Here is a 14,630-nt window from a genome sequence, read left to right as displayed (position 1 = left end):
CAGGTTCAAGATAATATTTTTGATGTAGAATGAAGACATATTTCAGAGGATTAATGAAAGAAAGATTGGTGAGGCATTGCTAGGTCTTGTTTAAAAGCAGATATTAAGAAAGAAGTTGATGAGGAAGAAACAAAAAAAAGCTTAAGTGTAATAAGGGACTATTTTGAATGGTAATTGATAACTAAAGATCAGGCTGTTAATCTTCTTCCTTTCTTCCTTCCTCCCTTCCCCCTCCTTCTTCTGTTGGTCTTTTAAATCTACTCAGGGTGAGTTTATGATGTCTCTTTCTCTTCTCTATCTTAAGTAAGGGATTTATTGGGGAAGATAGGGGAGGATAAGAAATGGAAGGAAAGAGGGTTTGGGGATTTCCCTAATGCTAGGATGAGTCTTAGATTGAAGGATGGTGAAATATAGTTCAATTTGAAAAATGGCTGATAGGCCTAGAAGTTCAGTCACTATCACAACAGAGCAAATCAGAGAGAGCTGGACTTTGTCTTTCTTCTGTCTTCAAAGCCAAAGACAACCTTCAGGTTTCAGTCTCCAAAAGTCAAGAGACATCAGACCTCTTCTGTCTTTCCAAGCCAAAAGGTCCAGACTTCAGTTGGTCTGCTCCCTTCCTCCCACTGCCTCTCTCAGTCACATTTCAAACCAGAATGCTCTCATTTGAATGACAGTTCATCAGTCTCAGCTATTCCTGTCTTGTTGCAGGCTTTCCCAATGTCTTCTTCCACATAAGAGACTAGGGAGAGGTAAAGGGGGACTGGGGTGGTATCTTCATGAGCCACTCAGTGAGGTGAACTTTGAGAGAGCTGGTTCTTCTCTAAAGCTAAATTGAAATTATGTGAGGACAGGCAAATGGTGATGTGAAAGTTGACAAAGTAGTTCACATTAGATAACCTGTAGCTCATTTGTACACTAAGAAATAACAATAATAGTGGTGGGAGACAGGTACTAAGGTCTTGAAGAGATCAAGATTATCTGCTACAAAGAAGTCACATTAAATAAGTTTAAGAGAGGAAAAGAACGAATACTTTTTAATTGTGAGTAAGCATTGTCCCTCCACACACAGGAGGTACCTAAATTCCCAAGTGTTCTCTGATTTCTGTAACTAGCAATTTTACACCAGCATTCTGTCTTGTAACCCCGGATTTTAGCTTGTTATTCTTGCCAACTATGTATCAAGTTCAGTTGTTTCCACACAGAAGTCTAAGTGTTGTAAATACCCTCTAAATTTCATTGTCCACCTTGTATTAAAGCTCTAAATACTCAACCCTAGTTATACTTTTGTCCTAAACCTCACTAACCAAATAGGAAAGTAGGGCAAGATGCCCCCAGATTAAAATTTAAACTCTACAGAAACCAATTGCTAAACCTCTAGAAGATTTTGAAACCTTTCCCTCTAAATGAATAAGGATCCCACCTCAGTCATTCAGGTTTACTCATCTGGACACAACCTCCAAATATTCATGGGTAAGCAGAAGCCTTAGAATCCAATGGAATAAAGGAATATGAAGAGAAATATTCTCTGAGAAGCATGCAGAGGCACTTTACAAACATTACCTCTTTTTGTTCTGAATTATACTGAGTGCTAGCTTCCCTATCATGAGGCAACTTAGATGGCTCAGTGGATAGAGCATTGGAGTCTGGAGTCATCAGGAAGATCCGAGTTAAAATCCAGTTTCAGAAACTTATTAGCTCTGTCATCCTGGGTGAGTCACTTAATCTCAGTTTGCCTCAATTTCTCCAACTGCAAAATGGGAATAATAATAGCACCTGCCTGGCAGGTTTGCTAGGATACAGAGAGATAATATTTGTAAACTGCTTAGTATAGTCTCTGGGTATATAAATGTTTATTCTCATCCCTTTTCTTTCCCTACCATTTCATTGAAAATAATAAAATGGATCTATACTTAAGGAGTAGGAATAACAGAATTCAGGGTTGTGAGGCAGCAAAGAGTAAAATAATGCAGACACTTCAATCCTCAGAATGCTGCTGTAGCTACCAAAGCTTTCCAAATTTAGTCATGGATCAATGGATTCCAACAGTAACATCCAAGAATGTTTTTTCTTTCCTCACATTAGCAAGCAATGCTCACAGTGGACTAAGCTGTCATCCCCAGGCAGCTTAGCTATAACATCCCTAAAATTCCCAACAGTCTAGCCACTACAACAGAGGCTTATAATAATGGGCTCTTCATTAAACTCACAGAGAAGTAATTTTTCTTGGCTGTAATGTTGGGATTGTTGTCACTCCAATCAAATGCCAATTCCTCCTCCTCCTTTTCATTTAGCCAGATCAGCTCAGTTGTAGCTTTGGAGACAAATTTATGCAAACTCTGGAGGTTTCGAAGGCGGAAGCTGGAGGTTTCCTGTACAAAAGCAGAAGATGCCATGTTAAAATTACTTCTATTATGCACTTAATTATGACATTGCTAGAAAAAGTGAAATTATTTGGGCCCTACTTCTCAATGAGGCTGTCAAATAGCAAATGACTGAATTTAGAGCTCACAAAGGAAGCCCTAGACCCATACATGGACCCAAATAAATCTGGTCTTACAGGAGTTTTCTGAACCAAGAATGAATATAATAGTAGAAACATTTGTTGGAGGGAATGAAGTGGCTCAGCAGATTAAGAGTCAGACCAAGATACTGGAGATCCTGGGTTCAAATCTGGCCTCAGACACCTCTTAGCTATGTGATCCTGGGCAAGTCACTTAACCCATTAGTCCTTACGACTCTTCTGCCTTGGAACCAATACTTAGTATTGATTCTAAGGCAGAAAATGTTTAAAAACAACAACAAAAAACCCAAGCCCACCCCCTACACCTATTAATAGTAAGCAAAGATGACAAGACATGAATAATCAATGTTGGAGGGTTGTGGAAAAATAGGTACACTGATAGTAGATATGAGAATCAGTGCAATCATTTTGAAAAGCATTGGAATTTTGAAAATAAAGTGGCTTAAATGTCCATATCTTTTGACCCAGAACTTATACTCAATTCTTTTATACCACAAAAAATACTGCTGTAAGTATAAGAAATATATAAAAGACGCCTTACTGTAATAAGGATCTAACTGAGATTATATAACAGTTACAAATTGTAGCAAAGTCAGCATGGGTTCATCATTTCTCTAGCTTCATTTAGCAGCTCTTATTTAAGACCATGACAGAAGATAGTGGGAATAACTCAAACATAAGACTTAAAAGGGAAAGACTGATGATAAGATAATGAGTTAAGGGACTTGAGAGAAGAAAAGATTGTAGAGTTGAACAGGATCACTGATTGGATGGTATATATGAACTGAGTAAATCTCAATGAAGAAGAGATTTGAGTAATGTTAGTAGAGATAGAGCTTGGGAAAGGCAATCAGAACAAGGGATATTCCAACTTTACAACCATCTCTAAAGGGAAAATGGAGAAAGGGGCCAGGAAAAGGTAACCAGGGAGGTTGTGTCATCAAGAGGGAACTAGGTCTAAGCAAGAGCCAGAAGACAGAAGGAAACAGTAAAGGAAAAGATTGAAGATGAAAGAAAATTTGTTACATCTGAGCAGACATTCCAAAGTACAGTGGAAGGGATGGGTAACTTTAAAATGGGGGCAATGTGGTGGCTCAGTGAATAAAGAGTTAGGTTTACAAACAGGAGGTCTCGGCTTTCAATCTGACTTCAGACACATCCTAGTTGTGTAACCCTGGGCAAGTCACTTAATCTCCGACTGACCAGCCCTTACTGTTCTTCTGCCTTGGCATCAATACTTAGCCTAGAATCTAGGTTAGTTTTATAAAAACAAACAAAAACTTTAAAATGAATATTGAGAAAGTTAGGTTAATGAGGATAGGAAAAACAGAGTGGGCAATGGGGGAATAGTTTGAATAATGACAATCAAGGGTTCAGAATTACTGGGTTAGATGGAAATAGCATATTGCATTATTTTCAAAAAAATTTTCCCTCTGCTTCCTCTTTTTTCTTAAAAATATTATTTGTAGAATGAGATAGGTATCTGGAAGGAGAAAAGAAGAGGAATACTGAGAAAATTTTGGGAATGTAAAAAAAATTTTTTAATGTTTTAATGTATTTTAAAATAGTCTACACTCCATTGAAGGCATATTTATCTGAAATAGTAACAAAGAACTTCCCTGGAGTTAGGAGCTTAAAGACTACAACCCACTTTTGATGACTCATTTGGACAGAAATGGCACTACTAAAAGAAACATAGAAAATATAGCTAAGATTTATGAAATCCTGGGCTAGAAACTGACAACCATAGGGATATAGGGAGTATTTTCACCATTGCTGCCCATAAAAAGCAAGAGTGTTAAATGAGAAGTAAATTTGGGAAATGAACAGCTAGTTAAGAAGAGGTGTCTGAAAACAAGATTTGAATTCGGGAGCATGACTTAAAATACTGCAATGAAGAATTCTTGGCACAGAAAAGCACAAACCTAATGAGGGCTGGTAAAAATGTGTTAGCCTGAAAACTCACGATTCTAATCAAGATTAATTTAAACAGAAAAGGAAGAGAATAAGGGGGAAAAAAAACCTTTCTGTATATAACTACAAGAGAGCTATTATAGAGAGCAGTTTCAATACAGGAAGAGTTCCAGACTCATAGGGCCACTGTGTATAGAAAGGAGACTTGACCCTGAGTCTTCCTCACTTTAAAGTCCACTTTCTATCCACTATATCATGCTTCTTCTTACTAATATATAATATGACTTATTAACTCTCCTTGATATCTTCAACCTTTGGGGGCGGAGTCAAGATGGTGGCTTAGAAGCAGCAAAAGTTCAGACCTTTGAAAACCCTTCCTTACCGATCACAAACTGAATGCTCCTAGGGGACTGAAATTCAAACTTAACAACAGGACAGAGGCGGGAAACTCTCCTTCTGGACTCAAATCAAAAGGTACACACCCGCAAAAAGCCGGAATCAGAGAAAACTTGGGTCTAAGGGGAAGGCAGAAGGAAGGTCCCAGGACCCCTCCCCCCCAACCCAGAGGGCTGAGCCCCCCAGTGGCAGCGGGAACCTCTGGGTGGGCAAAAGTGCTGGTTTGGAGGGTCTACCTTGTGAGCAGCAGGGCGCTGGGCTCAGAGTGTCCAGCATGGGCAGCAGGGAGAAAGCCAGGGAGAGACTGGGGAGCCTAAAAGCCCCATGGCTGGGTCCTTCTATCTGGCTCCGGTCTCAACAGAGGTTTTTGCCTCAGGGCACATCCAGACCAACCCAGTTGAACATAATCCCATCAGGAGTCCTCAGAGCTCAGGGAGGCCAGGACCCCTCCCCTCCCCCAGAGTGCAGGGCCTCCAGCAAGGACAGGAACCTGGGGGGTGGGGGTGGGCAAAAGCACTGGGGTACCTTGCAGACAGTGCTGTCCCAGGCTCAGAGAGTGGAAGTAAGGCAACGGAGAAGCAGCTGGAGAGAACTGAGAGCAGTAACACCCGAAATACCTGCAGGCAGGGGAGGGAAGACCCTGGGCCTCCCCAGGAAGACAGCGCAGCTGGGAAACTGGACAATTTGCCTGGCTAAAGCTTCGATTGATCATTAGACCCATACACTGAGAGCCAGCCCTCCTCACTCAGATTTCTGACTGGAAAAGGGAGAAAAAACCATAGAGATGGCAAATAGTGCTCAGGGTCAGCCTCCCAACACCAAGAAAAGCAAGAAGAAAGGGGTGACTTTGGACACATTTTATGGAGCGAAAATACAAAATACAGAGGAAATAGAAGAGGGAACACAAACAATGCTCCAAAACCTTCCAAAAGAAATGGAAATTCTCCACAAGCTCTTGAAGAACTTAAATTGGAAATTATCAAAAAGATGGAAGCCTTCTGGCAGGATATCTTCAACCTTTAAAAAGTGGAAGCAGCAAAGAGAGAGCTATTCTAGACCCGATTCTGATCAACAAGGAAGAATTGGTTTCTGAAGTAGAAAAGATGGAGAAACTTATGGGAAGTGACTATTCCATTACAGAATTCATGACAGAGAAGGAGAGGAAAGTTGAATATTACTTGACAGGTGCTCTAGGTGTTGGGAAAGATTTCAAAACTGAAGCAAAAGGATAGACAGTTTCCTATGGATTGGCATTCTACAGTAAAGTTAATCCAGTAGGGATGAGTTTTCAAGAATGAAATTATAAAGACACAAAAAGAAACACTTCAGTTGTGGAAGAAAGGGGAGAACTCTTCCAAAAAGACATCTCTGGCTGTGCAAAGAACTAATCAATCGGCTTAAATTTTTTAAGAGACATGCACAGGAGTTGGAAGCAAGGATGGGACATAAGAGACTGAAGAATGATCCTGAAGTGTTATGAGTGAGTGATTAAAACAGTAATCATAAACAAGGGAGAAGGAAGAGTCAACTCCATTCTTATCACGCTGCTGCCCCTTTCTTGCATCAGAAGAACAAGCATTGAAGTAGAAAAGGCTGAAATACAATTCTTGAAAAGGAATTTAAAACATAAGCTAAATAAAGAAAATTAACTTATCAGATCCCATGATGGGGCAGTTAGGCAGTACAGTGAAATAGAGAACAAGGCCTGGAGTACAGAGGACCTGGGTTCAAATCTGTTCAAATCTCAGATATTTCCCAGCTGTGTGGCCCTGGGTAAGTCCTTCAACTCCAATTGCCTAGCCCTTGTAACTCTTTTGTCTTATGAATAATACTAAGACAGAAGATAGAGGTTTTAAAAACAAAGAGTCCATGATGGCTTGATGTCACCAGCTCAAGAAAAACAACATCCCAAGGTACTGAGAAAATGAGTGGATTTGATTAGTTGATGAAAATATGAGAAAAAGAATAGAAGGAAGCAGCATACCTTCATCAACAAAAGGCCATGCTGGACAGACTTCATTTTCCATTTTAACCAAGATATTAGCAGCAAACTGCAAATATATTTTGTTAGGAATCTGAACCCTGTAACCTCCTGGGATATCTCCTTTCCTGGCTAAATGTGTGCTTATTAGCTATTCTGAGCCATTTTCGGGGTGAACTCTCTTAGGCGGGCCCTTGCTATGCTTCCCTTTATTCCCCAGCCATCAAGTGGCCATGATCACTTGAGCCCTTCCCTCACTTCTCCTCACCCCACTATTTTCCAAGTTTGAAACTGTGACCAAATCAACTCTGCCACTGATCATAGGAAGCTCACACCCCTGGGGCACCAGCCATGATACATATAACTTTCTAGATATAAACTTCCCTCCCAACCACCACTCCTCTAAGTGTACTATCTTCCCTATGTATAAGTTCCTTAAGGACTACGGCTGTCTTTGCTTTTTTATTTGTATTCCCAGGGCTTAGGAGGATCATAGGCACAAAGTGAGTTTTTAATAACTGCTTTTTTATTAATTCAGGCAAAGAATTTGATAAAAATCTCTCATACCATTCTAAATAACATGATGGAAAGATGTGTATAAGATAATATAAGTTAGGAGAATTTGGAACTGGGTTGAATGCCTGGACCCAGGGAATAATCATTAATGGATCTCAATTTTGAGGAATGGTCCCTGGTAGCCCAAGGATCTTTTCTGTACTTTTATGTATGACCTCTGAGAGTCTATGAATCCCAGCTCTGACATTTATTAGCTGTGTGACCTTATGCAAATCACTTTATTATGACAGTGGTATTCGCATCTGTAAAATGACTGGAGAGTCCCAAAGGTCTATTCCAGTTCTAATATCAAGTATTTGTGCATGCATGACATAATGACCAAACCTTCAACTTTCTCAGTCAATAGAGCACTGATAATTCCCATCAATAGCACAAAAAAGACCTAATCACTACTCACCATCAGTTTACAATATTGTGTCTCCAACTTCCCAAGTGTTTCAGTGTAGCTGGCACGAAAATTCTGAGACATTTTTCCCTAAAGAGAAATAAAAGAAACAAAAACGTTTTAGAAAAAGGATTGATTTAGTTTCTGAGACATTATAAGTCTGAGGTTTCTCTTGAGCCTATACAAAATCATTAAGAATCTAGAATGGTGATCAGCTCATTCATTCAGGGAAGGGAGGCATATAATGATACATAAGTGCAGGTCCATTCAAAGTACCACTGGTCAATGTGAGATGGCAAGACTTAACATAATAAGTAAGTCAGATCTACAGCATTGAAATATTACTAATTGGGCAATAATTCAGTAAAGTACAAGAGGATAGAACCCACTTTTCATGTAGCAACACTGGGAAGGTTCTGAGAGAACCCCATGTATGGTGATTCTCAATAACAACCATCTTATTGCATCATCTCTTCAAAAGTCTATGTGCTGTGAACTCTCTTTCCAAGGCACAAATATCCTGTTATCTTTCTGTTCTAGTGTATGCTGCTTACCTCATACATCCTAGCCTCTTTGACACTTGAGCCGAGCTCTTCAACACTGGTATGGGTGTGCTGCTGAGTCTCCAGCTGCAGCTCCACACTGGGTAGGTCATTGCCCCATTCGGCCCGTTCCAATTTCATCTGGAAGAGGAAACATGACACCAATTGTAGATTAAAAGAAAATCACATCCTCTTCCTCTCAGTAAAGAGGTACATTAATGGAATAGAGGCTTAGAAGCGGCATCCATGATAAAAAACAGTTAATGTGTTAACTGTTCTGCTCAAATGTGTTGTTTTCAGGAAAGGTTTTCTTAGGGGTGGGGATGGGACATGACATTTATTAAAAAAAAAAAAAAGAATGGGGACAGCTAGGTAGCTCAGTGGATAGACAGCGTGGCCAGAGACCACAAGTCCTGGGCTCAAATCTGGCATTAGGCACTTCCTAGCTGTGTGCCCTGGGCAAGTCACTTAAGTCACATTGCCAAGCCCTTACCACTCTTCTGCAATGAAACATTTATTAAATACGAGGCTTTTGTTTGTTTGTTTGTTTTTAAGGTGAAAAAAACAGAGGCCTTACACATAAGAATAAAGATACTGATAGATGCATGGAAGCACTGGTGATATCTTAGACCATATAGCTCAAAATCTTACCTCTACCTAGAATGGTTTCTAATTTGGAGACCCAATCTGTAGACTCGCCTATTTTGTTGTGGCAACATGAACCTAGGAAAAGGTTCTTACTCAGCTTACACTGCTCAGAATTTTACTTTGAACAATTCCTTTTACTGGGCCCTGCTCTGTGATGCACAACCTATAGCTCCAGTGCAAACATATAGAGAACATTTACAATGATCTCACCTCCCCCAGAGTATCAAAGATCCAAGTGAAATGAAACAATCATTGATATAAATGGCTTTGGAGATTCTGATATATTGGCATAGAGAGTATCTTTTGCTAGAGGTGCGAAAACTTAGTGAAAATGCAGCATCAGGGTTAGGGAAGCAATATCAAAAATTCAAATTAGTGTTAAACCCAATTTTCAAAATCATAGACCAGTCCCAATTCTCAATGAAAAAAACATAAAAGGATTTGAGAAAAAAGTTAATTAGTTCATAATTTGACTCTACTTCCAAAGATTTCAATTTGAGGTAGTTATTCAAGGGGAGCAAACTCCCAAAACCCTGCACTGACTTATACTTGGAATCAGCTATAAGTTGACACAAGCTCTCTATCCATTAAGGATTGACTTAGAAAAGCTAGAAAGGAGAAGGAAAAGAAAGCATACCAAAGATAAGGAAGCATTTCAGACACAAATGAGTCAGAGGTCTAATACCTTCAGCAGAGTTGCTTCAGAAGGGTCAACCAGCAGCTAGTCTAACCCACTGCTGTCAGTCACAGAAACCCACCTGCATCTCTTCAACCCAGGACAGCAGTTCATAAACAAATCGGAGACTCCCTTCATCTTCAGAGGAAGAGATAGACACCAATTCGGCCCGAGTCATGGGTTTTCGGAACCAAGAGGTAGAAGGAGGATGTGTGCCCTTAGTCAAGGGGTTTGTCTTCAGGTGGGTAGTAGTTAAAGTAGAAGGCTGAACAAATTCAAGTGTATTAAAAAAAAGATTTGTGCATTCTAGCTTCCAGGAGACCAGTTCATCCTGGAGTCGCATAATCCTGGAGTGAAAGATGAGGAATAAATGAAAAGAGAGTTTAATGTTCAATTCAGTTAAAAAGATGAGTGATTTTTTTTCAGTATAACCTTGTAATCTCTGAACTATTCATCTTTTTTCTTTAATTTCAAATTTAATTTAAAACAATTTTTCCATGGTTACATGATTCATGTTGTCTCCCTACCAGAGTTGACAAGCAATTCCACTGGGTTATACATATATTATCACTCAAAACCTATTTCTTTATTACTCATTTTTGTAATAAGGATAATCTTTTAAAAACAAAACCCCAAATCATATACCCATATAAACAAGTGACAAATCATGTTTTCTTCTGGATTTCTCCTCCCACAAACTATTCATCCTACGGGGATATTATAAGAATAATTAAAAGATCATGAAGGTCAAGGATCAACTTGACCCTTAATGAGAGGAATTTTGCATTTTTATGGTCTTATAAAAAACATCATACATTTGCAGGTAATTTAACAGATTTTCATAGAACTCTGAATTGCAGAAATTAAGGTGTTTTGGAAAAGAAATAAAAAATTACAAGGTGATGATATTAATAAACTTCATTTAGTTTAGAGTGAACTTGATAGCATAAGCCAAAAACATGCTGAAAGGGAATAAAATCAACAATGACTTATCTGTGGAGATGCTGGGATAGAGTGAGAAAAATCTTTAGACTGGGCATCAGGAGATGAGAGCTCTCTGGTCCTGAAGAGTTCAATGAGTGACCCTGAGCTAGACTTTTTCCCTCTAATTTCCAACATTCATAAGTCTAAGAAATTTTAAGGTTTACAGTCTCAAGTTTCCCCAGCAGTAAAAAGAGATTGGGATTAAATGATCTCTAATATCTCTTCAAATTCTAAATCACGGAAAACTCTGAAAGTAATTCAGCATATAAACCAATGGTCTCATGGAATGAGTAGTTTCCTGATCAATAAGGTACCCTGGCTCCATGCCCACCTTGTGCCTCTGGTACACAAAGACAGACACAGAGAAACAGAAACATAGACAAAGACATAGCCACACACACAAAAACAGGGTTCTATGCTGGACCCTCTTATCTCTTCCCTCAATCTTCTTTTCTTTGGCGAGCTAATCAATTTTCACAGATTCAACTATTCTCTCCATACCTTTGATGACAAGAGCCACATATCTAGTCTGACAATATTCCAAAAGCCTATCTGACCATATCACTGTAGCTCCTTGCTACACAGTCCCTCCCTATTGCCTCTTGGAAAAACATAAAATCTTCTAATTGGGATGTAAAGCCCATGAAAATTTGGCTCCAATCTCTTCTTCAAGATTATGATTTCTCCTCATGACTACGACCAGCTTGGTCAAACCAGCCTACTTTCCCATCTGTGGCTTGCCATCTCCCTCTCTGAGCCTTGGCCTATACTGTATCCAATGCCTTGACTGCTTTCCTTCCTCACATTTGCCTCATGAAATTCCAAACTTCCTTTCAAGCCTAGCTCATCCGTTACCTCTCTGGATTTCCCAGTTATTAGTATTCCATTCTCCATCGATTATTTTGTATCCATTTTATATCTATCTTACATTTAGTTATCTATATCTTTATATCCATCTATCTATCTATCTATCTATCTATCTATCTATCTATCTATCTATCTCTATATGTTGTTTCTCTTCAGTTTCTTAAGGGATTGTTTATTTTGTCTTTATATTCCCCTGACCTAGTGTAGAGCAGATACCTAGTAAGCACTTGCTTAACTGAACTTTCATTTCTTACCTAAAAGCCAACTCTTCCACCTGGTAGTAGTTCTCATCCCGGAGGATCTGGAGATCCACCTGCAGCTGCCTGATGAGTCCTTCACACTCCTGAAGGTACATGATGGCGTCTGGCTCATGCTGCAATGGCTGCCCTGATTCTACCTGAGCAGTATCCTACAACAGAAAGGAAGAAAGAGCCAAAATGGTCACTCCTGAATCACCAGAATGATCCATTTTTTACCTCTTAAAGTAGAAAGCATTAAACGCCAGAGAAGAGAATGGAAGCAGGCATGGAATACTGGTTAAAAACTCACCGCCTGTAGCGTGTTCTTTGCTAGTGTTAGTTTTTCTTCACATCTCAAAGCACCATTCTGGATTTTGTTGGCAATTTGTAGCAGCAATTCCAGCCTAAAATCAGTTAAAAATATATTGATTTCATCTCTCTATGATCCAGGCTACCAAAAGGGAATGTCAGGTCACCTTTGTTTACAGAACCAACCTTTCTACGGCTGGCCGCAGTAACTTCTCTCGCTCTAGCATCTCAATGATTAGTTTTCCCCACTCTTCCTCCACATCATTGGGATGATAGCCTTGAGGGAGCTTAATTCGACCAAATTCAATCCATACCTAGAAACACAGTCAGAGAAGAATAAAAGAATAGGAAGAAAAACACACTTTATATAGTTTAAGGTTTGCAAAATGCCTTTATCTGTTAACGAACTTATTTTATGTATCTTCCATAATTTAACATCCATCATATCACAAGAACCATGAAATAATACAATGAGGTGGGCAGAAAGATAATATTGTCTCCATTTTACAGATTAAGAAACTGAGAGTAAGAGGGGTTAAGTGATTTGGCCAGGATCACTGAGCTAGTAAGTGTCTGAGGCAGGATTCCAACCTGGAGCACTCTGACCTGAAGGGTAGCACTTCATTTACAAGGCTGCACTGTTTTTCAGCTCCCATATGAAAGCATAGAAAGACTTCTCCTATTTATAAATGTACTTTGTACTGCCTTCCCACCAGGTTCCTTTGAGATGGTCCAATCAAGGCACAGACTTCACTTTTTCCTACCTAAGCTCATTCATTCTACAGTTTTGGTTACTCTGAACAAATGATGCCCAAACCACACAAGCAGTGAATTTCACCTTACTTTGGTCAGCTTTAAGATGCAATTTTGCAAAGCATATTTCTTCTAAAAGTAGGGACAAATGTAATCTACCAAAGCTAAAATTCTCTTCATATTCATATCTGTCTACTTTTCCATTGTCAGCTTCCTTGTACTTAGTTTTCTAACGGTGGTGGTGATGAATCATCTACCATGGGGAAAAGGCTGCTGAATTTTTAGATAGAAGTCCTAGGATCCAAATTATCACTTGTGTGGATGGAACCAGGCAGTCCATTTTATAAACCTCAGTTTCCCCTCCTATAAAACAGAAATGTTGGAGTAGATCATCTTGTCCTGTTCATCTGTCCATGCTTATGCATCCCTATTCCAATTTTCAAAACATCAATGAAAGCCCTTTTTCCACATGTAGAGAAAGGGTTAACTTTCTCTGAAGGGCAAGAACTCCATCCAAAAGACCCAAGATAAGGAACTTCTTTATTTATCAGATTTTTAAAACTTGGTATAATCCTTGACTCCTTTCTTTCACTCACTCCAAAAATCTAATCAATTACAAATCTCATAATTCCTTTCTCTGCAACATCTTTCATAAACATCCCCTTTTCTTCACTCATACATTCACCATTCCAGTTTGGCCTTCATTACCTCTTACCTATCTTACAGTAGCCTACTCCTTGGTGTCTCAGCTTAAGTGTCTACATGCTTTAATCCATCTCCACTCACCTGACAAAGTGGTTTTCCTAAAGCATAGGTTTAAGCATATCACTTTTTCCTCATCCCTCCCCCTCCCATTTAATAAACTTTAGTGGATCTCTAATATCCTAAGGATGAAATAAAGTCCTTTGTTTGGCATTTAAAGCTCTTTACCAGCTGGTCTCCTTTCTACCTGTCTAATCTACTTATATTGCATTCTCCTCCACAATTTCTATGATCCAACCACAATGACCTATTTGTTGTTTCTTGCAGATGGTGCTCTATCTCTTGCCTCTATGGTTCTAAATAATGCCATATTTTCCCTCCAGGACTCTGACTTTCAGAATCCCTAGATCCTTTTAAGACTTTCCTCAAACACCACTTACTCTAAGAGGCCTTTTTAGGTCCCTTCTCAGCTTCTAATATCATCCCCAATAAGGTTACCTTCCATCTACTTAGAGAGACAGTATTCATCTTGGTTATTCTGGGATATATACAAATACATCTGATATCTAAGCCAAAATGACTCATAACTGTTACAAAGAACTCTAAGGGTGATGTAAGACACTATTTATATAACTTTCTCTATCTCTGAATATTAACATCTTTCGGGTGTATGTATGTGTGTGTGAGCATGTGTATGTGTATACACACACACATACACATGCACACACCCAAAGAGAAATATCTATCTACATCTATCTCAGTATATAGAGTCTCTCATTAGATGTAATCTTCTTGAGGGTAGGAACTGTTTTTACATTTCCAAAGCTTAGCATATGCCTGTGAGAGAGTAAAAATAATATCCAATAACTCCAAGTATTATATTTTATAAGATTTATTAATAATCACTAGAAGTAAAAGAAATAAAAAGAATAAAATTAAAACCCTGAGTAAAGAAAGTTTTCCCTGCCACATTTGTGAGAAAAAAAGAGAAGGGTGAGGTTACACACAAACTTTATCTCCAAAATGTAAGGACTTAAAGTGAGAAGGAAAATGGGATGCTGGGAATTAAGAGTCCTGGGCAGCAGATTCTAATTACACATCTGGCACATGGTAAGTATTTAATATATGCCAACTGAT

At 39.0% G+C, this 14,630-nt stretch overlaps 1 protein-coding gene across 26 annotated transcripts in view; it reads right to left on the bottom strand.

Annotated features, from left to right (window-relative positions):
- The window catches only part of MACF1 (microtubule actin crosslinking factor 1), a 404,892-nt gene that overhangs the window by 195,115 nt on the left and 195,147 nt on the right, over window positions 1-14,630 (bottom strand). For all 26 annotated transcript variants that reach the window (XM_056795193.1, XM_056795199.1, XM_056795200.1 and 23 more), the window contains 7 exons: window positions 12,225-12,352; window positions 12,040-12,133; window positions 11,745-11,899; window positions 9,722-9,986; window positions 8,328-8,456; window positions 7,786-7,863; window positions 2,208-2,369 (listed from right to left, as the gene is read on the bottom strand). In XM_056795193.1, coding sequence (XP_056651171.1) covers window positions 2,208-2,369; window positions 7,786-7,863; window positions 8,328-8,456; window positions 9,722-9,986; window positions 11,745-11,899; window positions 12,040-12,133; window positions 12,225-12,352 — 1,011 coding nt within the window. The remainder of the gene's footprint in view (window positions 1-2,207; window positions 2,370-7,785; window positions 7,864-8,327; window positions 8,457-9,721; window positions 9,987-11,744; window positions 11,900-12,039; window positions 12,134-12,224; window positions 12,353-14,630) is intronic.

Source organism: Monodelphis domestica, chromosome 4, assembly GCF_027887165.1.
Source record: "Monodelphis domestica isolate mMonDom1 chromosome 4, mMonDom1.pri, whole genome shotgun sequence".
NCBI classification, from domain to species: Eukaryota; Metazoa; Chordata; class Mammalia; order Didelphimorphia; family Didelphidae; genus Monodelphis; species Monodelphis domestica.
This window is presented reverse-complemented; position numbering and strand designations above follow the sequence as displayed.